Source organism: Parambassis ranga, chromosome 9 (genome assembly GCF_900634625.1).
Source record: "Parambassis ranga chromosome 9, fParRan2.1, whole genome shotgun sequence".
In the NCBI taxonomy this organism is placed as follows: domain Eukaryota; kingdom Metazoa; phylum Chordata; class Actinopteri; family Ambassidae; genus Parambassis; species Parambassis ranga.
Window position 1 is genome coordinate 19,410,021 of NC_041030.1, and position 26,544 is coordinate 19,436,564.

Consider the following 26,544-nt stretch of genomic DNA (forward strand, 5'->3'; position numbering starts at 1 on the left):
CCTGTGGATTATAAAGGCATGTATTGTGTTGTTACAGTTTATAGGAACAGTGGGAGGAAATCTGACACACACACACACACACCTACCACACACGGTCATCAATCACACTTTATGGTTTTAGTGTAATGTTGGAATGGTGAAAGAAGAGAGGAGAGGAGAGGGTGGGAGTGTTCGTGTGCTTTTACGAGGGGGATTGCCTACACCGATACACTGTGTGTGTGTGTGTGTGTGTGTGTGTGTGTGAGCGAGAGAGAGAGAGAGAGAGAGAGAGAGAGAGAGAGAGACAGTGACGCGGGTGAGTCAAGAGAGAGAAAGGAGGGAGAGAGAGAGAGAGAGAGAGAGAGAGGAGACTGACTACATATCTGATCCACACAGAGAGCTTCCTTTCACAAAAACACACTCCTCCACTCAACACAACAACTGGATCGCAACGCGCCCCCGTATCCAATGACAAATTAGGTGCGAGAGCGCAATTACTGTCTTTTTAGGATCCGGACACGCTGACTTAATATCTTTGCATTCTTCCAAGAGATTTTTTTCCGCTATTTTCTCTCTTTTCTCTTTTTTATATATATAAACACGTCGTTTCTGTGGATTATATGAAGGTGGCTGGAGCCTGAGTGCGTCAAGTGAGCGCACGTATCCAACAAGTGGATGCATGCTCGCAGCAGATCAATCCCCGGGACTGGAAACACACGCAGCCACTGGATTCTGAAGCTACAGTTTTGCAACGATTGGTCGGTTAAGAGACAATTAAGCTGCTGCTAATGAGCTCGGGTGTGGAGATGCCGTGTGAGCTGATGGTGATGTGTGTACGTGCGCATTTCTCCCGTCTTAGGTAGTGTTTTTCTCAGTGACTTTTGTTTCCTAATCAAATACTAAACCTGCAATGAGGTAGGGCACGCCACACATTTTTTTGTTCTTGTTCTTCATTCATTCACCAAAAAAAAGGAAGACTGAGGCGGACACGCTGCGGAAGCCACCTCACCGCCTCGCCCCCCCCCCCCTCCACTATCCCATGGACTCGCTTCTCCGTTACCTCGGTGACCGCGGGGGGAAGTTGGGAACCTCTCTGTAGACATTTCTGTATGACGAGGGCGCAGGTGCCACGCAAAGGTCGCAGTCATGCCGATGCATCCAGTCACCTCCACCTTGATGTACCGGGGGATCTGCACCATCCCCGACATCCTCTCGTACAGCGCGCCGGTGAACCTGCCTGAAGACGAAGTTGAAGGTGAGATCAGATGATACCTGCTCAGGCTGACCTGAAGGTTATTAGGACAGCAGTGGGGCCGCGGGAGGTGTTGACTCATACTGTGGATGTGGAGCTCATGTAGACGCGCAGTCAGGACCTTGGAGAGCGCTCAGAGATCTCTGACTTCATTTGATTTTCTCTATGTGAAACAGAATGAGTGTCAAGATGTGCTGTCCATTCACAGTCCCCCTCAGTGTGAAGCTTAAGTGTTGTTCTTAAGGACAACAGTGATTTATCAGGTCTAACTAGAAGCAGAGTGGGTGGAAAGGGGGGTTTACGGAAGCCCGAGTTTACTGAGCGAATTATGTTCTGAGTCTCCACATCATTTTTTTGATCCATCACCATCCAGTGAATCCTATCTTTATATTTTTATAAATTAATACACACATCCATCCTCTACCTCACTGCAGTGACACCCCCCCCCCCACCTTCCTCTTCCAACAAGCATGCTGACACATGACAACTATTCTGAGTAATTTTTTTAAAATATCTTGAGAATATTCATGACTTCAGCGCTTTGTGATGTGAACCTGCGACATCTGCACATTACCATGCAGCAGCCCCTGAGACATTACTGAATTCCCAAAGAGTGTGTGATGACAGTAAGTTCTGCCATGTCTCCTGTAAGGTATGGCTGCTGAATGGCTTGTTGACTGCACCTCCTGTCATTACTAGCAATCAAACACACACACAGATCTGACTGCTTTTATAGACAGATTCAGAGAGATCATTATTAAAAGACTGACTGACAGGCGTATGTGTGAATTACAGAGAGGTTCTTGTGCAAAATCCCTGCGTCTGTGGGCGCAGAATTTCAAACACCAGGAAAAAAATTGTCAGTTGTACCTGCACACACACACACACACACACACAGAGTCTTTTGTCTCACACCAAGAGGTTTGCATCTGCACAAACACACTCCCGCACACATAATAAGGTTGGCAGTGAAATGCTATAGAGTGCTGATATTAGTTAGAAGTAGAAGAGGCCACATTTTTACACAATACCTGTATCAGAAACATCCAGAAAAATGTTTCGATCAGTTTTTTTTTGCTTTGACTTAAAAAAAAAACGCAGCCTTTGATAAAAGGGCAACATGTCAGCGCTGACTGATCTTTGCATGATTTCATGATTATAGCACTGCATCAATCAGCGCTTTATTGTCAAACATGATTCCCAGTGTGCGCAGCAGCACACACACACAAAACAATGACAACTGTCGCCTGATTCTGTCATTTTTTACCAGAAGAAGCATTTGGGATTAATAGACAGCTGTAATTGGTCAAATCCACTGGTACCTGCTGCACAGTGAGCCGCTTCAGGCTTTACAGCTGAAACCTGTAGTGGCAGTTTGACTGGAGAAGCACTGGAATGCTTTGTGGAGAGCCGCGGGGTAATGCTCATTTAACAGCAGTGACAGGGCCTTCTTCAGCTGCTGCAGAGCTTTAGTAATCCCATGTGAGGGATGTCTTACAGGTTGTGAACCAGGCAGACTTTAAAGGTGTGGTGAGTGAGGAGATGGTTGTTGTTGTTGTCAAGAGAGTGAGTGAGATCCAAAGGGAGGTAACCATTAGAAGCATCTATTGTTGTTTGTTGATTAATAGCTCACAAAAGTGAATGGTTATGAGAATAACTAATAAATTCTTTTATCATTTTCTCATCATGTTTTCAGCTGCTCAAAGATGGAGGACAGTGCCGCAATCTGACATCATCTTTCTCTCCTGCAGGGTTATGTTGCAGTCACTGCTCCAATTAGTAACTTATAAGACTAAAGACCGGACTTAATTTTGTTTATTAGTTTAGTTTTGAGGATTTCGTTAAGAAATTAGGTACAGATTATGACAGATTACTGCCATGCCTGCAGAAGTTTAACAGGACAACAATGCTACAGATTTACTACAGGCTGTCATAACAGATACTATAAACATTACTAATATCTATACTTTAACATATCAAACACTCTTCAGTGCATTTGGACTTTGACAGCAGTGATGCTTTATCCCCCGTTCGGACGGCAGCGTCTCGTCACCGCTCTCATCTCTTGAGAGATGGACGAGAATTGGCTGGAAGTCTGAAGTGTCACATACATCAGCTCGGCCATCAGGGAGACGGGGCTTTGTCACGAAAGCGAAATTGCACATTAGCGACTATGTGTGTGTGCGTGCGCATGTATAGGGACGGGAGGCTCAAGCCCATCGGCACGCATAGACCAAGGAGCTGATTTTCAATTACTGGCTTGGACACCCTGGGGAATGGACCAATGGCGCCATACTTTGTGAAGTCTGTCAAAGCTATAATTGGAACAAAACGGTATTTTTCTGATGCTCGATAAGCCTATGTCTGTGTGTGGTAGAAGGTGTGTGTGTGTGTGTGTGTGTGTGTGTGTGTGTGGGGGGGGGTGATAGCAAGTACCTTAATGTACAATGATACAAGCATAAATTGAATTGGCCTCCATATTCTCCATTTCCCCACCTACACAAGAGGGAAAAAACAGTTGGTCATATTACAGGAGCTCAATATAGTTTAGACCTCCTCCACCACTACACACACACAGACACACACACTCACACACAAGCAAAGCACAGTGTCAATATCACTGCAGATGGAATTAAGTGGGTAGCTCATTTCTACACTGCCTAACAACAGCCCTATTGGAAGCAGCTTCAAAATAGTCCCTGCGCTGAGCTTAAAGCATTTGTAACAGGTCCCAGAGTGAGGCTCATGTAAACACACACAAAAGGAGAACACTAGCAGGATGTTTGCATCTCTCTGACAAAGTTCTGATCGGAGCAGCTTGTTTATTGCTGCAATGCAAATCACTGTTTCATTCTGTTTTTGTTCACAGTTTTAAAATTACCAGACTTCGCCTGGTAGAGCGAGCACCCCCAAAAACAGAGGCTATACAGCCCTCACTGCAGTGACCCAGGCGGCGCCCTGTCACCCCCCGCCCCTTACTATTATCAACGTCTCCTGCCAGTTAAAGACCAAAAACAACAGTTCACTTCTGTTTTATGACCTGCGTATTAATCTGAGTTTATGCGAGTCCCAAATTCCTTCTGTTGCCGACAAACTCTCCAGAGTATTGTCCCCAAAACCTCAAAACTCAATTTGTGTGTCAATATAGCAAGTTAATCTATTTGGCACACATAAGCAAGAAAAAAGATAAAACTATAATCAACTAATTTTATGCTTAAAAACAAGAACTAAATGTATTATTATTTATTTTGGAAGCAAGATGTCAATACATATTAGTCTTGGCTCATTTTATATGCTTGCAGGCATTATTATGTATCTACAAATAAAAAAGGAGGACGACAGGCAGACATGGCGGTCGTATCTGAGGGGCATCATATTTAGAAAAGGAGCTTGTACTCTGCGGATGCAATAGGAGGGATATCAGTCCCAGGCAACATCTATATTTCACAGTTTGTTTATCAGAGCTGCCTTTTTCTGCTTCCATTGTGTTGATTTGAGCATGAAAGATTCTCCTAATCACACAAAACATAAAAGTGTGTCCAAAGCTGTTGTGAAGCAGAGCTCTGAAGGAGCATTTTAAACTCACCGAGTGACTGTCTGCAGCAAACTAAATCAATGCAGCCAACAAAGTTATCTCTGCATGTGTTCACACTGGCAGATTGGGTCGTCACACCCTCCAGAGACAGAGCTGGTGACATGCGGCACATAGGAAGTGATTGGACTAATGGGAGCAAAGTAAAGAAGTGGATTTGTGACATGCTGCAGGGAATTGTGTATTTTCTGGTTGTTGTTGTAAATATTGCAAAACTGAGAAACATCCAGCAAAGCTCCAGGGGGTAAAGTCTGCATGTTAGGATGATGAAACCCTGATAGTCAGCGCTCTTGGTTTTTAAACAGGACTAACGGGAAAGTTCAGTCTCTTCATGTGTCAAAACAAAATGCATTTAGGAGCGTTTTCCTACACTTCCACTCTGCGGTTTTGGTCACAGAAATGTTTCTTTTTCAACATTTTTAATTGTTCCCTCTGCAGTTTTTAGGATTGCAAAAAAGCTTTGACTGACAGCTGCTCAAAAAAATTAATACATTAAAGAAAAACACTGACACCGCTGTGTTTCTAATGGCGTAAACAGCCTGTGAGGCGTTGTTGATGTTTCTGCTCGACTCCTACTGTAGCTGCAGCAGTAACATTGACTCATTTCTTCGCCCTGAGGTGGAGGGTTGACTTCCATTCCTTTGGAAATACTTACATGAATACAAATGAAGATATTTAAAGACACCGGCATCTGCTCGGAAAGACAGGAATTATGCGTATCGCCGGTGCAAATTCAGCAGGCGTTGCGGGGGTGTACTTCTAAAGGGTCAACCGAGACCATTTTAAAGCACATACTGCCGAGAAGAACAACAGAATGACCGATCATGATAGAAGAGGATGTGCTGGCTCAGTGTGGAAACCATCCAGTTGTTATTCTCTTCTGTTCGCTTTAGCCATTGACTGCTATTAGCAGGATGCTCCCACAGGAAGCTGGAATTAGTTCAATTATTGCTCTCTAAAAAAAACACACAATTAAATAGGATCCCTTAGAAGTTTCCTCTTAGAGATGAGAGCTTCCAACAGAGGAGTTTTTATCCAACTGTTTTTTCCCTTTCAAATATATTGGAATATGATTAGTAATAAAGTGAATTAAGCTAATAAATGAATTTCTTTTCTACTGCCAACACTATTATCCTTCCACTTACAAATCCTCACAATGCTACAAGTCTGGCAAACATCATTTTTATAACACAGACAGGCTTTTGTTAATGAGTAACAAAGAAGAAAGACATGCGGCATCAGCAGCTCTGACTGCGGCAATACTCCAAAGTCAAATGTCTGCCACATATTCAAAGTTCATTGTCAGAATATTATGATTAATGATGCAAGAGGGAGGGATTTGGCTGAAGGAAAGATGGCAGACCTGAAAAGCCTCAGAGGTCTTTCTGATTGTTATTAACACCTGTGCATGAAAAAACAGAAACATAAACAAGACAGGAAAAATAACTATTCATTTTAGAGGCAGACACTGTTGGTGACATAACAGACGTGTGCGTATACGGCCATAAAAAGCATCCTCCTTGAATATAATCAGGCTGCAAATAATAAATCTCACTTTGCACCTCTCGGTGTCACTCTTCTTAACCATCAGCCTTTCTGATGTAAGCCCATCTTGCACAACCTGCCAGACAAGACACACAGACAGGCAGGCAGGCAGGCAGGCAGGGAATGGATTTCAAAATGGCTTTCTCGAATGTATCACCTGCCTGGATGCGACATATGAAAAAGCTCTACTTGACACAGATGGTGATAAAGATGTGAGCCATTTCTCAGAGGGTGAAGTGACCCAGCGTCACAGCTGGTGAGCCACAGGTTGTAAAACCAAACCCGAAGGGTATAAAAAAAAAAAAACTGTTTTTGTCATATGATGATATTCATTTAATCTAAATGCTGGAGTTGCAGCAACGTAAAAGTGGCGTTTGTTATATATATATATATATATATATATATATATATATATATATATATATATAATGGAAAAATCATCCAACAATTATTCTGGATGACGAACTGCTGGATAAGCGTTGCAGCTTCACGTTGCTATGACAACCAGGTCCCCATTGGGTGCGTCAGAAGTGATGTGCAAGGTCCGTCATTGGGCTGGTCAGTTTTCTACTAAACCCTGGTTGTTTATCAAGAAGCTTCTGTCATTGCTGGGTAGTGTGACGTCTCCATAAATACATATAGTTGTTGTTCTGAGGACTGAAATACCGACGTCATGTTTTCCTGATGAGGATGGGCTGTTATTTCTCCATATTTTATCGATATATTGAATCTACTGCCCCCAACATCTGTGCTACACATGAAACTGTTTCCACACATAAGCTGGTTATCTTAACATAGAGACTGGTAACAGTAGGGAAAGAACCTGGCTCTGTCCAAAGGCAGATCTCTACAAAACAAGCTTGGGGGGTGCTGTTATGCAAATTGTGTCGTCTTTGATTCCAGCTAATCTGTGCTAACTGACTGCTTGTGGTCGCTTCTTAATGTTTACTGAACTTTCATCATCTCAAGCTCACAAAGTATTATTCCTCCACCACGAGACAAAAAGGTGTAATTCTTAGTGAAGTTGGAGCACATGATGAAGCACAGAGCGATACAAGGTATTTTTTTAATGTTTTATTTTTTCCTTCACATTTTGAACACGGCAGTCGCTTAAGGTTAATCTGGTGTGGTGTTCTGGCAAGGACATCCAACCTTGCCAAAATGGGCTTTGATGGAAAACACGTGGTGTAGGTTAGCGGGGAATATCATGAAATGCTGTGATAACCGCTGTCAGGTAGGTTGAAGTTAAGTCATTTATTCCCATCTTGATTGATTGCCATGAAGGAGTGGATCCAGCAGACTTTATTACCTGTGAAATGAACTGTGATGAGTTCTGGAAGGTAAAGTGCTTTTTGCTCCCGGGTAATATTTCCTCCCCTTGATGAACAATACAACAAAGTCTACAGCAGACAATAATGGCGGCAGAAAAAACAGTGAGTGCGTGTCGTTAATTCGGTGGAACTGATGAGGGAGTGTTGGATAAAACTGTAATGCATAGTGCAGGCTTTTGATTGTGCACGTCTGACCTTTGTTTGAGGTGCTTCTCACGGGTTTTCGCCACGTGGATATTGGCTCAGGCTCAGCTGTGATGATGAAAACTTGCAGCTTTGAAAACATAAGAGTGAGAGAAGGATATGGGGGGAAAATGGAGACAGATCAATGATTCCCCTTGTCTTCTGGAAACAGAAAGTCTAAAATTTCACGGCCTTTCACCGGCTTCAATCATTCAAGGTCAAGTGGGGTTTAAGAAGTTGGCTGAGGGATTTTGTCTTATAGAAGATAAAGCGCCTCGACCTTTCCAACTTTTTTTTCCCCTCGTGGTCATGTCAAAGCTGCATTGGTAAGGTCAATGCTTCTCAAATTTCATAATGGAGGGAGTTTCAATCCAAACCCAGAGATGGGATTTCTCCTTCCACAGACATCTTAGACTCTGCCATATACTCCATTGAATCCTCCAGAGCCTTGTTAGAAGGCTGTTATGGTAATATTCAAATCTTCTGGGTGTCCAAGTCGGCCCATATCCAGCTAAAGATGGATTAAGGTTGCTATGGGTGTTTAAAAATAGTTGCTCGAGGTTCATACACACACACACACACACACACACACAGCAAAGCAGTGTTTTTCTCACACTGATAAGGTCTTACATAAAGAGTGGGTGTGCTGCAATTACTGATCCAAAGCAGCCCTAAGCATATGCAGGTCTGACGGAGGCAAAGAGGATCTCTGGCTGCCCTGAATTATGTTCCTGGACACTTCACTGCTACAAAACCCCCCTGGCATCAGCCTGTTCTGCACACAGTGCACCACGTGTAATTGATAAAAGTTTTCACCGATGCAAAATTTAGCCTTAAAAAAGGGGTAAAGCTCCGCTCCGGGCATGGCTCGAAAATCTAAGTAAATATTTCCAATTTCTTAAAATCATTATACACAGCATAGAAGATGGATGTCATGCCCCTTGTCAGTGATGTCTCAGCCCAGTTGTCTGCATGAATCAGCTCCTTTTCCAAGTGTGTTTTCCGAGCTTTGTTCAGTGCTGTGTAAACTTCACAGACTCTTCTCCGAGCTGCAGCAAGCATCCGCCGCATTTCATTGATGCACATCAGTGCAGTAAAGAGCACGCTGCACCTTCCTCTTGTGGGAGTTCAGCTTTAGATGCTTGGCTCTTGCAGCTCCCCTGATCTTAACCTGTGCTTTTCATCCTCTGTCAGATCACGGTGCAGGGGACCGCATGGTGTTGCATCTTTGAAGGACTAAAACAAGCACTGCTCTACATCAAAGAAAATACCACATGCTTTTGACCAAAAAAAAAAAACAAATCACAACTCCCTGGTGGAGCTGAGATCGGGTGGAAAATGCAACAGCAGCAGCCTCTGATTCTATATTAAATTATATGTACATCCACTATAGGTGTTTGCTGGCCTCTGTTATAATGGTACCCTGCACCGGCCCAGCAAGCATTTGTAAAGTCAGATGATTTCATCATTATATGCTCTAAAACTGCAACTATTAGTTAATTATAAAAGTTTGGAAACACTGTAAGGGCCTTCTTCGCTGGTTTGTCCATACAATGTAAGAAATAATTAGTCATGGATCATTAGTCAGTCAATAATCAGCAAACCATCATCAAGTGCAGATCTAGTACACTGCAGCATTAGACACATTTCTCTATTAATTACCACTGTGATTTCTGCCAAAAATAAAAAAATCTGTATAGGCCTCATAATTAAGACGCACGCTCACTGCTCAGATCAGTATTTAACATACTGTATGATACACTGACTGTACTACCAACCAGCACAGAATCAGACTCGGTGAAGAAAATGAGAGTTTATTTAAAAGCTTAAAAAAAGCCTGATAATTTCCTCATTATTCTGCAGAGGTGCAGCCAGAGCTTTGAGAAGACTGAAGAACATTGGATTTATATTCATTAGGTGGGTAGAAACTTCAGCTGAATGTTAATGATGTTCCACGTCTGTCTGATGGACGTGTGACATGTGTCACCAACGTGATGAGCTGACTTAAGGCAAGCAAAAAAAAAGAAAATAAATGTTTCAGCCAGTGTGTAGAGCCAGTTTCTCACACGATAAAGGTGATAAATCAATTAGAAAAAACTAAATTACACATTTAAAATTGTCACTAATTATTGGACTGTTGTCCCACACTTTAAAGATTTCAAGTTCTCATCTCTTCATTGTCTGTATCAGCAAAGACTCACACTTAGCTATTTACGCGTTTTTTTTTTAGTCTGACAATAGAGTCTCTATGGGAGCATGTGAATCTGGCTCGTTCAAAAAGTGAAAATGAGAGAATATAGTCATCTCTCCTGGGGACGGTTACGATTAGAGGGCCTTCTCTTTGAGAGTTTATCTATCTGCATGGTGTGTGTGGTCAAAAAAGAGAAATTAATTCTCTTAGAGGATGATTAGTCAGACTCTTTTGATAAATTGTTGGAGTGGAAATTATGCATGGTCTGCTTTTCTTCTGAGATTTGTCCTGATTTCAAGCAGAGCCAAGTGGCTTTGATAACATATTTGGGATGGCTATACATTTCTCAGTGTATCCCACCAGCCATTCTTACACTGCTACACTGCTGCCTTAGTATTCTGCAAATGATTACATAAAAATAAAATCCTCCTGCAACAAATTGTAACAGAAAAATAGAAACTTAAGGACGCCAAACTAATCACCCACTGCTGGTCGGTGCGTGCGCATGCGCCCACTTCCTGCGCCGAGTCCAGCATCCCTGTACACCAGACAGACACAGGAGGATAGCTACTGTACCTCCATTTTAAATGATGACACCCATCCTTTGCAAAAACAGCTTTGTTCCTTCTGCAGTCACAAAGTTCTAGTCTAGATTGGTGAATCCTTGACTTGAGCATTTTTACCACTTTTATCATAGCTATAGTCAGCTGTATGTGTTTGGTGGTGTTACATATTTATTGTGTCAAAGAATGCGATCTCATTGAAAAACAAATCGAGTACAAATACAAAAACCTGAACCTAAAATTGTACCCATATTTTATTATACAATACAACATTTACAGCCAAACAGCACTCAGCACGCTGGATGTTTTTTTTGCCTTTGATCAATAAAAAAAAACAGCTTTCAGGAGAGACTAAGTATTTGCTAAAACTGTTTTGGCACCTTATTTAAGAGTGTGTTTGCCTCCTGTGAGGTGGCGGCGTGTTTTTGCAGCAAGTGTCTGTGCTGGAGAGAAGCAGCCTCTTTCTAAAGTAAACAGATGGAGCAAGGACCTCAGGTGGATACTGAGGTATTGTTATTCTATAAACAATAAGATCACATCCAGTGAAGAAGGGGGGAAAAAAACAAAACACACAGCTAGAGGCTCTCAATGATTCTAACTATACCTGCAGGAAGACATTTGCAGGCGAAAGCACTGTGAAAAATAGCTGCTGTGAATGTCACCCGGCTCGGTTTTTATAAATTGCATGGCCAGATGTAATCCATTGTAATACATGATTGCCAAGTACCCTTGTCCCTGTGGCACGGTTTCTATTCCGTGGACATGTACTTGATTACAACAAACTATTTCCTCGAGTTCCTGCTGCCACATCACACACAGAATAACACACTGTTTCCTGTTGGTATTTTATGTTTTGTTTTCCAGCTGAAACATTTGTCATGCTGCGGATTTTGGCCCCGAGGCTCGGCCATTCGTCGCAGTTCTGACACAACGGAGAGGCAAATTTCCCCATTTACAAGACATTTGCCTTTGCAGTGAACAGATAAAGTTTGTTTAGTATTACACAGCGGTAGCTCAACTGCAGCTAATTGGCTGTAAACGGAAAAGAGAAAGTCATTTAAATGAACATTTGAATTTTTATTTGGCTTACCCAAAAGGACGTTATTGTCAGTTGGGTTGTGCATTATTCAGTAACAGCTGCCGTTTCTCATTTTGTTTTCATTATTCATTCAAAACCCACTCAACATTTTTCTCATTTTCAAATTTAAAATCATCTTCATCCTTATCATGACCTAATCTAGGATGTTCTCTCTTGATTTCTCTGAACCTTAATACAAAGACAGAGTGTTCCTGCAGATAAATTAGAAACACCACACATGCTTTTCAGACTGCGCATCATCTTTATCTTAAGATTCATCTCTAGCCTCTGTGCTAATCGGCCGACTGTCAGAAGGATGTGACAAGTTTAAAATCGTAGGTGAGCTGGTCGTGGATGCTATTGCATGTAAATTAAGGGATTCAGTCCCTCGTGCGAAGTAAACAAGTATAGAGAGTGAGAGGGAATATGTAGTAGGGCTTAAAGGAAGAATTAACTGATTATAGTTTTCCCGTAGCGACTGGAAGGATCTACACTTTTAAATAGTGCTGCTAATGCCCAAAACTGTGGGCTGTAAATGCTGTGATGCTTTGGAGCTATAGAGCTGTATTGTGTGTATCCACTGGTTACTGTTACACTTCCAAAATGACTTCCGGCTCTCCAGTGTCTGCTCCCTGGACACGAATGTGGACACCAGTAGACAATATGGTGGGGCATTATAGACTCCTTACTAAGCAGCTCTGAACAGTAATGGTCCGTGTGGTGGCTGCTTGGGCCCAAAGGAAAAGGTGAACCACCACAAGATGAGCTTTGATTAATCAAAACCAAAATAAACTAGAGTAAAAATGAGCTAACAGAGTAAATACAAAGGACTCAAACAGTAAAGCAAAGCAAGTGAAACCAGAGATAAAGAAACCAACAGCAACCATGAAGACAGGCTTCAACAAACTGACAACAACATGGCAGCACATGCACTTAAAACACCAGGTGAGGTAACGAGACACAGGTGGAAACAATGAGGGCAGAGCAGCCAATCACAGAGGAGGGAAAAAGTCAGGAAGTAACACAGTAAACACAAAGTTTAACTGCAAGCTAAAAGAATCCATTTTGGCTAAAAACAGTGATGAAGTAACACAAGCATAGCTTCAAATGTGCAGTTAATGCATGTGAAATGTGATGTGATGTCAGTACATGCTATCATCTTGTGTTGGTTATTCTGTATATCTCCCAATATAATGAGTAGGGAGTAGTGAGTGAGTGGGTGATTTTGAACACAGCCAAGAAAACTGGATTACCAAAAAAACAGGAAGTTAAACATAGAAGGATGAGACTGAAACACTGACACATGACAGAAAAACAAAACCGGAATCATGAAACTGCCAAAACACTAGTAAATACAACAGAGACTTAACACAAATCAAGCCCATCAGAATTCCAGTCACCAGGTTGCAGCCACTCTGGGTTCTTCACCTTTTCTTACAATGCATTTTTGAAAATTGTTTCCGTCTGAGCAGCTATTAGATACTCGAATAAACCACAAATGAATAAAGACTAGATCACACCTACACAAAATTCATCTGCAGCTCTAAACCTACAACCAAATTATTACATGGAGGAGAGGAGGACTTGGAAGCATTCATTAACCAGTATTACCAGGAACACAACAAGGACTCTAAAGCCAAAACCACACTAAAATCAACAGGCACAAAGGAAGTATCAGCTTCAATCTACAGTGCAGTGTGAAGATATAAAAAAAATAAGACCTCTGTTATATCACTAAATAAACTGAAGAACAAAGAGGAATCAAATGTAAGCAGCTCTTGAGCAGTGATGACACCGTCTGATGCATCTTCTTGATCATGTTGGGCCCTCGCTCTCCTGTAAAAGCCTGTGTTGTCAGAAACTCTTGAAAAGCAGAGTGCCTGTTAACAATTCTTCAGGGTTAGCTTCCTCTCAGACTTCAGAAAGCTCCTCCTGTACCGCAGATGAAGATGTGACGAGAGGAAGCCACTAAGCCTGATTATTTTCTGAAACCCAGCGCAGCACAAGTCCAGTAATCACTTTTCAGTTCTCCTCAGATCACTACATACTGAATATTCTTTACCACCCACACATTTTTGTTTTAGACCTTTATGAGCTATAGCTTAAAATCAGCTCGTCAGTGTTACTGCAGAAATCCCTTCACATTGCAGGGAGTGATTTGATTTCATGTCATCACACTTTTTGAGTTGGCGGTTTTCATCTCTTTCAAATAGTGGTCGTTTTATTCTAATGTTTTTTTTTGTCAAATTATTGTGAGTCTAGGAAATGCTTCCCCGAGAATGCTTCACTTTCGCCTTCTCTGTGGCAGCAGAGCGTATTCCTTTAAGGTTATTTTAGGCATTTAACAATTTGGCAGCAAGGACACTTGATTTATTCCCATAAAATTTAAAATACAAGGTACTCCCCCCTGTAATTTATCCGGATCTCGGCTCTTTGTTTGATATTATTTATCTTACTTTGGCTCTTTTTTAGTGTGTGTGTGAGTTTACTGGTGAAATTCATTCTCCTGAGCCACCAACCCCCATATAACTATGACTCAAGCACTGATGCAGCATAACAAATGTGTCTTCGGTGCGTGGAACATTTCCCACTTGCATATCCTGATTTGCCGTGAGACTTCAGCTTGTGTGTGTGTGTGTGTGTGTGTGTGTTTATTCTGCAGAGATCCGTGAGGCCTTCAAAGTGTTTGACCGTGATGGAAATGGGTTCATCTCAAAGCAGGAGCTGGGCATGGCCATGCGCTCCCTGGGCTACATGCCAAATGAGGTGGAGCTGGAAGTCATCATCCAGAGACTGGACATGGATGGTGAGGCCAATAGTCATGTTTTATTGTAGTGCATATGACACAGCTGCTGAAGCTTTGTTCTGTGTTTGCCCCACAACAGCAGGCGGTAAAAACCAGCAACAATGAACTGCTCTCCTCTTTTTCTGCAGGCGACGGCCAGGTGGACTTTGAGGAGTTTGTCACTCTTCTGGGTCCGAAGCTGACAGCCGCTGGGATGCCAGACAAGTTCAACGGCACTGACTTTGACTCGGTTTTTTGGAAGGTGCTCATTATTCATTATAGACTTTATTTCCTGCTTATTAGAGAGAAGATAGACAGAGAAGCCATGAAACTTCAAAGCCCAGAAACACAGCGAATCTCAAATGAAACTTAAATGTCACGTCCTCTAGGTCATTAATAAGAGGGTTTTAATCAGAGAGAGGGTTGGATAAGAACGGTGTCCTTCATCAAGTCTTTGACTCGATATCTCTGCCTCTTGTGTGTGTGGCGACGGTCTTATTACTCAGAACATTAAAGTCAATTTTCATGTAAAATAGATATTCATTTATTTACAGACACCTCATTAGATAATCAGCTGTTCGCTTTGACAGTGGGGTGGAAATTAGTGGGATGGAGCTTGTGTCTTTGTTGCACAGGAGTGCCTGTCAAAAAGTGAGGCTTCAAATTAAGTGTGTGAAAGAGACGAGGGGATTTATGGGAATTCTTGGTGTACGGGGAGGGGGGGCGCACAACCAAAGACACCTGCTGAGGGAGTCGAAAAGCCCAGGGGACTGTAGCAAAGACTGCGCAGCTTCACATAAGATTATATAACAGAATAGTAGTATCAAGCAAGTGCTGCAGGATTGATCACACAAAGCCTGAGCTCACACTGCTGAGCTCGCCTCAGAACATACATGAGCTTTCCAAACACAACAAATAGGCCAACAGAAACATCTTTACTCCATTTAATTATAGTTTTAGATGCTGTGATGGAATGCAGCTAATCACATTTAATACTACTATAGCTGTGTTATATTATTTATCATAGAAAACATGTGGCTGGATAATATTTATTGGTTAAACTGTGAAAAACTGATCAGACACTTGTGCATTAGATCCAGTTACATAATGTTGTGACACTGTTAGGAACTATACTCCATTCTGTGGACTTCAACCTGTAATATATAAGTATATTTATGTCATAATGCAAGACACACAGTCAAGGGATAATATAGATTCTACTACTTGTAGTATATATTGGTGCTTCTTCCTTGCTGTGAGTTTTATTTTGCATTTTAATGACAAAAATGTTTTACCACAAATTGGTTTATTTTGCTCCTCCATCATTTTGGTGATTCAATAATAATTTAATGTTACAGATGGACAAAGAAACTGATTGATGAAAATTACATTTTCACAGTTTAAGCTCAAATTATACTGATTAAACTCAAATTATACTCAAATGAGGATTTTCCCCGTAAGTGATTAAGGAAGTCGTCAGTTTTCTGTTTTGAAAAAGAAAAAAAAAACATGCGTTAAACTTTAATTTTCATTAACACCCTCTCTATACTCTGTGTGGGACTGAAATACTTGTGTTGCGTTATGTGTATCTCCAGTGTGACATGCAGAAGTTGACGGTGGAGGAGCTGAAGAGGCTTCTGTACGACACCTTCTGCGATCACCTTTCCATGAAAGACATCGAGAACATCATCATGACCGAGGAGAACCACATAGAGAATCCTGAGGACTGTCAGGTGGACATAGACAGTAAGGAAGAACCTCCTATACTTTTTGTAATACTTTTGGCAATTTTTAAGTGTTAAAACATAAGGTAACATCTGGAATTCGGCAGGAAACACTCCAAAAATTCTAGGCTGCGTATTCGCATACGTTTGTGGATCAATGAGATGAGTTATATGACCCAAAATACAAGGAATGCCTTAGTTAATATGACAAAACTACACAGAGAGTTTAGGGAAAATTAGCAGGGTTTTTCTTTAAATCAAACAATTCCATGTTGGCTTCCTCAGTCTACAAATCATCTTAGTGAATGAAGATCAGACTTGATAGATCCCTGTTGTTTAAATAAAATAAAATGCTTACTGACACCCAATTCTTTATAGCCGTGCTATATACGTGCTGATTAGCTAGAGTCAACTCTTTTGAGTCACCATTCTGCATAAATATAGATAATTTAGAAGTCTTTGCATTCAACTCCTATTCAACTGCTTCTTTTTTCCTCAGCTGCCAGGGTTCAGTTGCATCCTTTAATTTGCCAGTCAGACACCAATGTATTTGCTCGTTGTTTCAAAACTTCAATTAACATTTCAATCTAGAAGCAGCTAAGCGGCATACAGGTGTGAAATCTTTGGCAGTGTTCATCCACTTTAATTGCGTTCATGTTGTGATGAGCTCTTTCATTTGGAACTATGACTATAAGATATCTTTCAAGCCTGGTTCAGTGGACCTTCAGGTATTTTTTTCTCTGTTATCCAGGCTCCAGCCCGACACAGCAAGTCAAGCAAACTTGTGTGCGCAAGAGCCTGATATGCGCCTTCGCCATTGCTTTTATCATCAGTGTCATGCTCATCGCGGCCAATCAGGTGCTGCGGAGCGGCATGAAATAGGAGCTGTGGCTTCTTCAGCCTTAACCACCACCTAAAGGCTGCTTAACAGACTAAAGAGGTAAAGCTCAAGAACTAAAAACACAACAGACAATCACACATGGCTGACTATGACTGCAGAAAAACTGAAGTCTCCAAGGACACAACTACACGTGCAGGAATTTGTCTTTCTGACACAGGTTCAAGGACATGCAATGAGACAGTGGCGTGTTTTAACTGGACAGCTGTCTAAACATATCACCCTAACACATCATTTAGTATTCGTTAGCTATGTGCATTCGAGCAGTGTTGCGTTCAGTATGGTGGCAGCTATAGAGAGAAGTGTAGTGACTGTCCAGTTTTGTATTTGTCCAGTGTGCCATGCGGTTTATTATAAATAAAGTAGAAAGACTCTGTGAAGCATTGTGGGGACATTGGAGTGACGAGGAGTATTACTGAGGCTGGGATGATATTACGTGCAAGGTCTGGAGTGCACGGTGCTGTGGAGAAATTGTATGCAGTGCAACATTGTTCAAAAACCTCTTGGGAATAACAATAGCTTAGTAAGAAACGGATAATAGGCAAGGGTTTGCAGGGATGCGACCGTGTGGACGGTTGGACACATTCACAGGCTGGAGCAGGGTGAAGCAGGTTAACAGTTCTCGGAGGGAAGGCGTTGAGGTCTGAATGGACAGGTAACTGGCTGGACATGCAGCAAACACTCGACTCTCTCTATCTCTCTCTGCTTTGCAGGCCTCAGAGGATGACATCATCTATGCATGAAATGCATGGATTTAAACAGTCGTCTTGACACATTTGTAAAAGTTCTTATCAATGTATTAATCATGACTGTGTAACAGAGCTGTTTTCAATTATTTAAAGACAACTGTGAGCAACTGTGTGTGGTGCAGGGTCTTAGCAATCACAACAAAAGTAAAGCATACAACTGCATGAAAAAGAAGGGCTGCTTTAGTACATGCTCGTTAAAAAGAAACAAACAAATAAAAAAAAAACTTTTGGGATTGCTAACTTACAGACATCTTGCCTTGATGATCATCTCTCAGTGCCACAGGGCGGACTTCAAGATGTGTCCCACAGACATTCAAAGAATATGCATCAAAACTGATCTGGTTAGTGGAGAGGGGGGGGGGGGGGGGGTAAATGTAGGAATGTATTTTTGTTCTTTTTATTTCTGTCTGGATGCGTTGCTATAGAGCAATAACTGTATGTAAAATAGACATCTCACAATGCTTTGAAATCATTAGTGCCAGTGGACCTACTAATTGCTCAAGAAAATTTCCCAAAGCACCTCTTAAGGGTTTGGCAATAGAACGGAGATATTTGAGGTTTTCAAACAGGGTACAGCCCTATTGTTCAGTGATACAAACATCAGACAGACGTGTGCCCAGTGAGTCTTGCAGGGCCTGAACATTGCAATAAACTACTGATTATATTTGTGAAGCACCACATGAACTTGATGGGATGTAGGTTAGTTTGTTGTGCATGCATTTGGGTAAGGTCTGTCAATGTCAATGTGTATTGTATATATAAACCAACATTACCAAAGCTATGGAAGGTTTCTGGGACAAGAAGAACTGGGCCAAACCTCACACAGAATCTGAATTATTGGTATATCTGCAGTCTGTTGTACACACTTTATTGATAAGGGTTGATTGATACGTTTTTGGCCTTGAAGATGAATTATACAGCGCACATACTGAACGTACTAAAAGTTTGTGTACTTCTGTTTTGAGTACACTGCAAGTCAGCACTGTGAGAAAATGAACAATAATCAGGCTTTGTGCAGTCAGCTGCTACCTCGGTCAAGGAGGACCAGGAGGAGGTTTAGACCATAGGCTGTATAAAGATTAATGACATGATGTGCATAGTTGGGCAGAGTGATCACCTTGGATTTTGCACAAAAAAGTCTTTACACAGGAAATGAGTCATGTCTACTGTCAATATAAAAACTCCCCAAAAGTGAAGCCAAAACATCTTGATTGCCCCCCATTACTGACTCATCACAAAAGTGCTTGAGTGTTTGAGTGTAGTAGTGACCATACAGCTTCTGGTCACCTATTCTGGCTTCGTTTCCCAATATGGCAGCGCAATAATTTATTTTGGCCTCACTTATGTACAACAGGCGGAGGCAGAACTACATGTACAGTCAATAATTCAGAGAGAGGAGGAGGGCCAGGATGATGGTCTGTCTCCCTTTTGTTATTGGCCACAAATTTACCAATCACCCCTCATAGGTAAAAATTCTAATCAGAAGATCTGCAACAGATGTGAGAGTGGTCACAAAAATGTGTGTTTTTTAAAAGCCTAATATGAATGTTTGACAGGGCAAAGATCTGTTTGGAAAGTAAATAAATCTCACCATTATGCCCCTGTAAAAACAAAGCTCTAAAATAGTTCACATCTTGCTATTGGCAGATCCCCAAAGTTGGATCTAACAAGAGCCAAAACTTCACAGAATTAGACTACACTATCACCCAGAGCCAGGCAGTGGAAGGATTATCTGATGCACCTCAGCAATTTGTCAAAAGTGTCAACTCTGTGAGAACACAGAGGGAAGAAAAAAAAGAGACCATTTATTAATAAATACCTTTGTTTCCATTTTGCACTTTAAGACGTGCTGCAGCGCACAACAACAACGACGACTCACCGCCATGATTGTTCACCCATTTTCCAGAAATTTAGTTTAGGCATAAAGAATCACTTTTACCATAGATGTATCTATTTTTGTGATAAGAATGTGATGGAATGGAATATTAACAGACTGGCAAAATAAACAGTTTCATTTGTTTTCATATATCATGACAGAGGGAGCATTTCACAGTAAATAAAGTTACACTAATAATTTGATTTGTTGCCTTATTCTTTGAGACACTTTGTGCATACTCATGGGTTTATTATACTTTCTATTATTCATCACCAGATCTAAATTGTACAAAACGATATTTATTTTCTTTTTACAGATGAAGAAAAAACTGTACTAACATGTTGATAGTCTACTGAATGTTCTATTTCCATTGTACTGTACTTTGATACTTGTCTTTGGATCTTGCAAAAATGTTTATTGAACATGTGACATGTGACATCTGTTCATTGACTTCACCCAATGTTCCTCTATGTGTGTGGAATGGTATTTCACATGAATAAATCCATAGAACAACTGTGTCCGTGCTGTGTCTGTGTCCATTGGTCATAAATCCTCCATCGCAGAGTTCAGGATGACTCTATGAGATGCTCAGCATCAGTTTCATGTTATTGATTGACATTCTGACATTTCAGATTGAAATCCATAGAAAGTGATGGATTTTTTTAAGGTCTGCTGAATCCATGGATTGCTTTATTCCATTTAGTTACGCCCTTTGGCTTAGCAGAGTGTTTTTTTTTTTTTTGGCCCCATGTGTGACATTTATCCCGACAAAAATCACCTCTTATATCTCATGGCCAATAGTGATGGCTGATGTGGAGATTTCAACTACATAAGGACATAATAGCATTATTAAATTATTCAATAATGACAGTTACCTAGGTCCCAACCATGATACTGCCACCACCTTGTTTCACAATTATATTTCCATTGTCCCCAGAGCATTTTCCCTGTGGCACTTCTGCACGTTAGCTTTAGAAAAGTGTAGACAGGCAGCAGTGCCTTACACACACATACACACCATGGTTGTTCAGTGCTCTCCTAGTGGTGAATACACAAACTTTAAGCCCATGTCAGAGAGGCCTTTAGTTGCTTAGAAGGGTTCTTTGTGGTTTACAAACTTTCAAAGTAACACTGCACTCCCTCTGCTCTCAGACAAAGAGAGCCTCTCTATCCATGATAGCAAAAAAGCTCGACTTAGTGCTCATGCATGATGCTGAGATGCTGTCAGATTAATGGAAAATGATTGTAGTATTCTGTTTACTGGCTGGTATGCGACTAAATGGATACTAAGTGTGTCCCTTTGATTTTGGACATCATGTGGAAGTTGGCAGTTAGTTGTAGTTATTACATCGTGTTGTGAAAATTACAACTAAAACTGGGAAAAACTCGGAAAATGGCCTCTAGACAGATGAAACCAGAGTACTCTTGATTTAAATGAAATGAAAGTGCCATATTTGGGAATGTTGTTTTCATCCATCTGCTAGATCATCGATGCTAGGTCTTTGACTGATTGGGTAGGTCTGGACCTTCATACACATATTGAGCTACACTCTCTTTAACAACATGTTAAATCCAACAATATAGCATGTAGGACAAAGTGTTGAATGGACATTGGACCCTGGACAGTGTTTTGCTTTAATTAAAACAAAGCACTGGACAAACTCTCAACCAAAAGGTGCACCGAGATGGAGAAAGATTGATCCTCCTAAATGTATCAATTCCATGACATGGATTTCCAGCTCTGCAAAGACATGAATGGCTTTGACCAAATTCCATGCACCAAGTTTGACAACCAGTTGACCATAAATCTATGCATACTGTATGTCAGATAAAAACATTAAAATCTCTCCGTCATGTCTTGGTTAAACACTGTCATAAAAAAAAAAAATCACATTTCACATTTTGAGAGCGTCTGTGGCTGCATGTTCTCCTACAATAACACAACAGTATGAGATTTGATGGTGCATGAAACTGACAGCTCATATGAATAGCTAAAATAAAAACAAACTGCCGCACTGAAATAGCACAGACTTGGATAGACATAATAGTCATAAATAGAGATGACAAATAAGGCAGCAAAAGTAAATAAAATCTTTGCAGTTACAAAGAAAATAGAAATTACCCAGCACCTTCACGAAAGCTTGTGCCCACATTAATCCACTGTGGACTATCAGGATCACTCATAATGATTATTTTGTGTGTCCCGAACCACACTGTTTCTGCTTCTGATGTTAGCAAATGACAGCACACGCTGGAGTGAGTAACGGCTCTGGTATTCCCAGAAGGAGAGGAAATGGGAAAAATGTTTCATTTCTTTTGTCTCAACATTAATCAGTTGCTGAATGCCTCAAGGTAAACATCAGTAATCAAAAGAAAAAAACAACTGGCATGACATTCATCTTTTTTTTTTGCAGCGTTGCGTTAAACAACCTTGGAGACACGAAAAAGAAATAATTCTCAACTGATAACCAACAAACATTACAGTGACCTGATGATCAACGGAGGTCAGAAAATGAAGTTCCACATGAACACATAAACCACAATGGAAGAGCAGCCATATGATGCTATAATGCTAAAGCCAGAAGCTTTTGTTTTCTTTTCAAGACGGAGCCAGATTTATCCCAGAATCCTTTGGGATCAGGGAGTCACTGTCACTTTATTACTCAACTGCGACACACAAAGAGCACTATTGCATCACTGAAGTCCTGCATATCACCAGCATCTTTGTTACACCCACGGACAAGCTCCTGTCTTGCTGAAGCTTAAAGGCTTTTCGTTTAAAGAACACGTTGATGCTGCTTCAAATGACGTGGTTCTTAACCTGACTCGAAAACCCAAGGATAGCATGAGCCCCATGGGTGGTGAAGCGTGTTAAAATAAAAAAATAAAAAATACTAAGAGCAGTGTGAACCCTTAGAGGAAGTTGTGTTAATCTCATCACAGCTGCACAAACAAAATGGGCAACTGAATGTGATTCCCTCTCTACCATACCTAATAGGCAGCAGAGCTAAGCCGATGTGGTGCAGTGCCACTGATAATAACATTTATTTATGGAAGGGAGTGAATTAAAGAGCAAATAAAAAAACTTTATTCTGCAGATTCATAAATATAATATAATGTTCAGATGGCATAAACAACACAAGGGAGAATTGAATGCACACAAAAACTAAATCGTCATCCAAAGCTAAAGTTAAAAAAAAAGAGGTACACAGAGAATAAAAAAGTAAAGTGTTGATGATGTTGAACGATACAGTGAGGACAAAACATGTTCTGGTATAAGTTTAAATAAATAGAACAATACACATTATATTACAGACAAACAAGGCAAACTGAAAAACTCAGGCCCTGTTCACACTGATTGAATAGCCTTCAAGTTGGATACGTTCAGACCTATTTTCAATGTCCGCGCTCAATCTGGCTTAATCTGGCTTGCTCGTTGTCATCCAAACCACTAGGTAGCGCCTCGTAACATACAGAGTCCACTCAGACTGCGGTAGGACCGTGTGTACACATGCGTCATGCATTTTTTTTTTGTCCTGTGTCTCAGTTTATTCCTTTGTAGCCCTGTGGAAAATAAACTCGGGGCAAAGCTGTCGTAGTTCGACGGTTATTTACATACGGCTTTTGTACACGACCAGGACACTGTCCCCGAGAACCAGACGTATCACGTTGCTAGCTGCATTTGCGTTCAGACCTCAGCCACATTAGAGCCAATCCGGCTAGATCCACCTCTGAGAGGTGCATCGAGATCTATCCGGATATATCCGGATTCGTGTTGTTCAGACTCAGAAAAAAACCTATCCGGATATATGTAATACGGATACGGCCCGAATCCTGCCCTAGCCGGATTAATTTCCCCAGTGTGAACAGGGTCTAAGTGTTGTGTTTATTTATATCACTGAATGCTACCTCAAGGACTACAGAGGAAACCTGGATGATGTTGTTAATAGTTGTTTACCACCGGATAAGAAGCACAACACAACATGTTAAGGGGACAATCTGCAAGTTTTTAACCACGATTCTCACAGACTTTGTAGGCATGACGAGTCTTGAGTGCAGCACTTCTAATCAGAGGAGAAGGTTCAATCAAACACTCAGAGTTTCTACTTCCAAGACAAGTCAGTAAGTTTTCTGGGACACAAGGGGATCACAACAATGAAAAGAGACAGACTAATACCAAAGTTTACTGCACAATGGTATTGTGGAGGTCAAGAAGATGAATCAGCATTTGGAGCTGAGAAGCTCCAGCACATCTGTCCACGGCAGGGATTGACGCTAAACAGAATCCTCAGAAAATATGACTGTGGATCTGTGGACTCTACAATGGTATTATGGTGACAAATAAATGTCTACCCTAGGCCACAAATGTATCAATCACCCCTCACATGTTTGCCAGTCAGGTGCATGACTTGCACTACTGTGCAGATAGTGGATGCTGAATGCAAATGTGTAAAATAATGGTTTAAATTAAAGCTCAAACTGAGAATTAAATGCTTTTTTGTTACAGCCAGTCACCCCCTCGCTCTCCTGGGCGTTTCGGCACAACCAGTCATTATCATTTCTCAATAAGGTGCTAAACACATTTACACAATCCAACTAAGTTAATTGTCAAGGGACAGACTGTAGTGTTTGCCAATCATCATACATTTGGGCAGCACGGGCTGCATACAGATGACTGATGCTCTGTGATCTGTACATGCAGCAGGCTTTCAGAAATGGCTGCACTCAGTGCATATTGTAGCAATGGATCACATTGTTGTCAACGGGTAGTCACATCAGGCTACAATATCTCCCATGGAGATCCAGTGATTAAAAGGACTGGTTCTCACAGCAGCAGAAAAATGGAGAGGTTTCTCATCTATTACTGATGAGCCTGTTTAAATGGAATCACAGATTCAGTTTTTTTTTTCTTTCAAATCTTACATTTCAGTAAGAATTACAATTGTTAAAAGTCATTACATCATCCACATCAATCAATAGTAAACAAAAGTGCAGAAGACCAAAGTCAGTTAGGGGCAGTTCAGGATGATCCATTGCATTGATCTGGCTTATTGAGAACGCACTCTGTAAAATAGGTCCATATTTCTTTCGTTAGAAAACAAGGTTTCATGTGTGTGTGCTTGCTACACTGCATCCCATAAATAAATTCACCACACAAACACAAAACTGTTCTTATATCAACTGAAAAGAAGAAAAAGATGAGACACCGCTCAGACACATCCGCTGTGGGTTTGTGCACAAAATCCAGCAGTGCTTGTAACATTAAGCTCAGCAACGCACAACAAGAATATCCTCCAAGAAATATAAGTGTCAGCCTTCCCAGCAAAGCAACTAAACTGAATGACAAATGAGATTTCATATATATATATATATATATATATATATGAAAGCTGCTCATCTCCATCCAGCTTCCACTTAGAAACTGTCAATAACACGTCAGTCCACCAGTCCGGCACGTTCACAGCTCAGGAGATGGAAAGTAATCATCCAACCTCCAGGAAATCAAACATTACTATATTTCCTGCCAAGAGGAGATGTCGTTCAAGCCGACCCCCAAGGTCAAGGCCACTTAGCTTGTGTGAGTGAGGACCTGGGAATCTATTGGATGCCATCAGTGCTGGAGTAGATGGGGGCAGATGGAGAGCTCACTGCAGATGCTAGGCCAGCTGGGGCTGCATGTTTGACTTTCATTGTCTGTCCTGTTCTATTATTAACCTGATTTTTTTTTGCCTTATATATCCAGCTTTGAATGCTCATGTATTTATTTTATGTCTTAAATTGGAGCCTTTGTTTTTTTAAATGAAGCCACCACTGTATCATAGTGCTGTATTTTGCCAAGTACACACACACAAACAGCAACTGATCATTTATTGCAGTCTCAGCAACGTTCACATATAGCTAGCATGTTTGGCTGTGACCACTTCAGCACGAACTCCTCAAAACTGTATCACTCTGCCGCCTACTGTCCAAAGTAAGCCTCTGCAGCTATGATGTTTCAAGCTGCTTTAATTCACCACCTGATTAGTTACAACATATTTTTGGTTGGTATCATCATAAATTACGATTGCTACCATGTAATGGAGGAAATCTGTATAAAAAGTACACAAAAATGTGATTATAGCAAAACCCTTGCAGCGCTACATGAATGTAGGGACACTGTAACTTTCTATTCGCACAAAAGGCTGAAAGGTGCTTAATATAATACACTTGGAAAATCATTTCACCTTTCCAAAGCTCTTAATTGAAAGCTTAAGGTCACAGCAAGCGAAAGGCCACTTGTAGTCAATTTCAGGAGCAGTGTGTAATGACTCAGATCCAGGGAAAATTAATCTCAACATTTAGGGGATGTGACCCCCTGCCTGGCTGGCTGGCTGAGTGTAGCCCTCAACCCAATCAGATCCCTGTGCAGAGATGGATTACAGACTGCAGTGTGTCAGGGAGTGGTGCTGCAGGGACAGATTATATCATATATTTGCTCAGTATTTAAGACAATTATTACAAATAGAGCTCTTCTTATGTTGCTCTTCACATGTGCAGGAGCTCCACCAACTAAAAATAAATAAATGTGGGTTGTTACTGCAATGTAACTTATAATTGTGTATTTTCATCCCCAAATTGTTTAACCTGTTTAATCAATATTTAATTAAACAGGCCCTTTTTAGAGTGGGAGTAAAAGCTTCCACTCTAAAAACGGTCACCTGCTTTATTTATTAGAAAACTTCATCCACATTAGATGCTGCAAAGTAAAATGTAACCATCACTCTGGGATTAATCATACACTAGTTTCAGTTTTTAATC

At 41.1% G+C, this 26,544-nt stretch overlaps 1 protein-coding gene across 2 annotated transcripts; it reads left to right on the forward strand.

Moving 5' to 3' along the window:
• Positions 1–1,125: 1,125 nt before the first annotated feature.
• Positions 1,126–17,105, forward strand: LOC114440799 (calcium-binding protein 7-like). Of its 2 annotated transcripts, XM_028413304.1 has the most exons (6): positions 1,126–1,234; positions 14,377–14,520; positions 14,649–14,761; positions 16,095–16,245; positions 16,931–16,934; positions 16,982–17,105. In XM_028413304.1, exons 1-6 carry the CDS (start codon positions 1,126–1,128, stop codon positions 17,103–17,105), a joined length of 645 nt encoding a protein of 214 aa, XP_028269105.1. The 2 variants fall into 2 exon arrangements, with proteins under 2 accessions (XP_028269105.1, XP_028269104.1); XM_028413303.1 differs by lacking the exon at positions 16,931–16,934 and having other exon boundaries at positions 16,975–17,105.
• Positions 17,106–26,544: the final 9,439 nt, after the last annotated feature.

Bases quoted from the DNA above. Each gene is read 5' to 3' on its own strand.
- LOC114440799 (XM_028413303.1), top strand. From the start codon at position 1,126: ATGCCGATGCATCCAGTCACCTCCACCTTGATGTACCGGGGGATCTGC. The intron at 1,235-14,376 runs GTGAGATCAGAT...TTTATTCTGCAG, and splicing joins GCCTGAAGACGAAGTTGAAG to AGATCCGTGAGGCCTTCAAA. The intron at 14,762-16,094 runs GTGCTCATTATT...GTGTATCTCCAG, and splicing joins TTGACTCGGTTTTTTGGAAG to TGTGACATGCAGAAGTTGAC.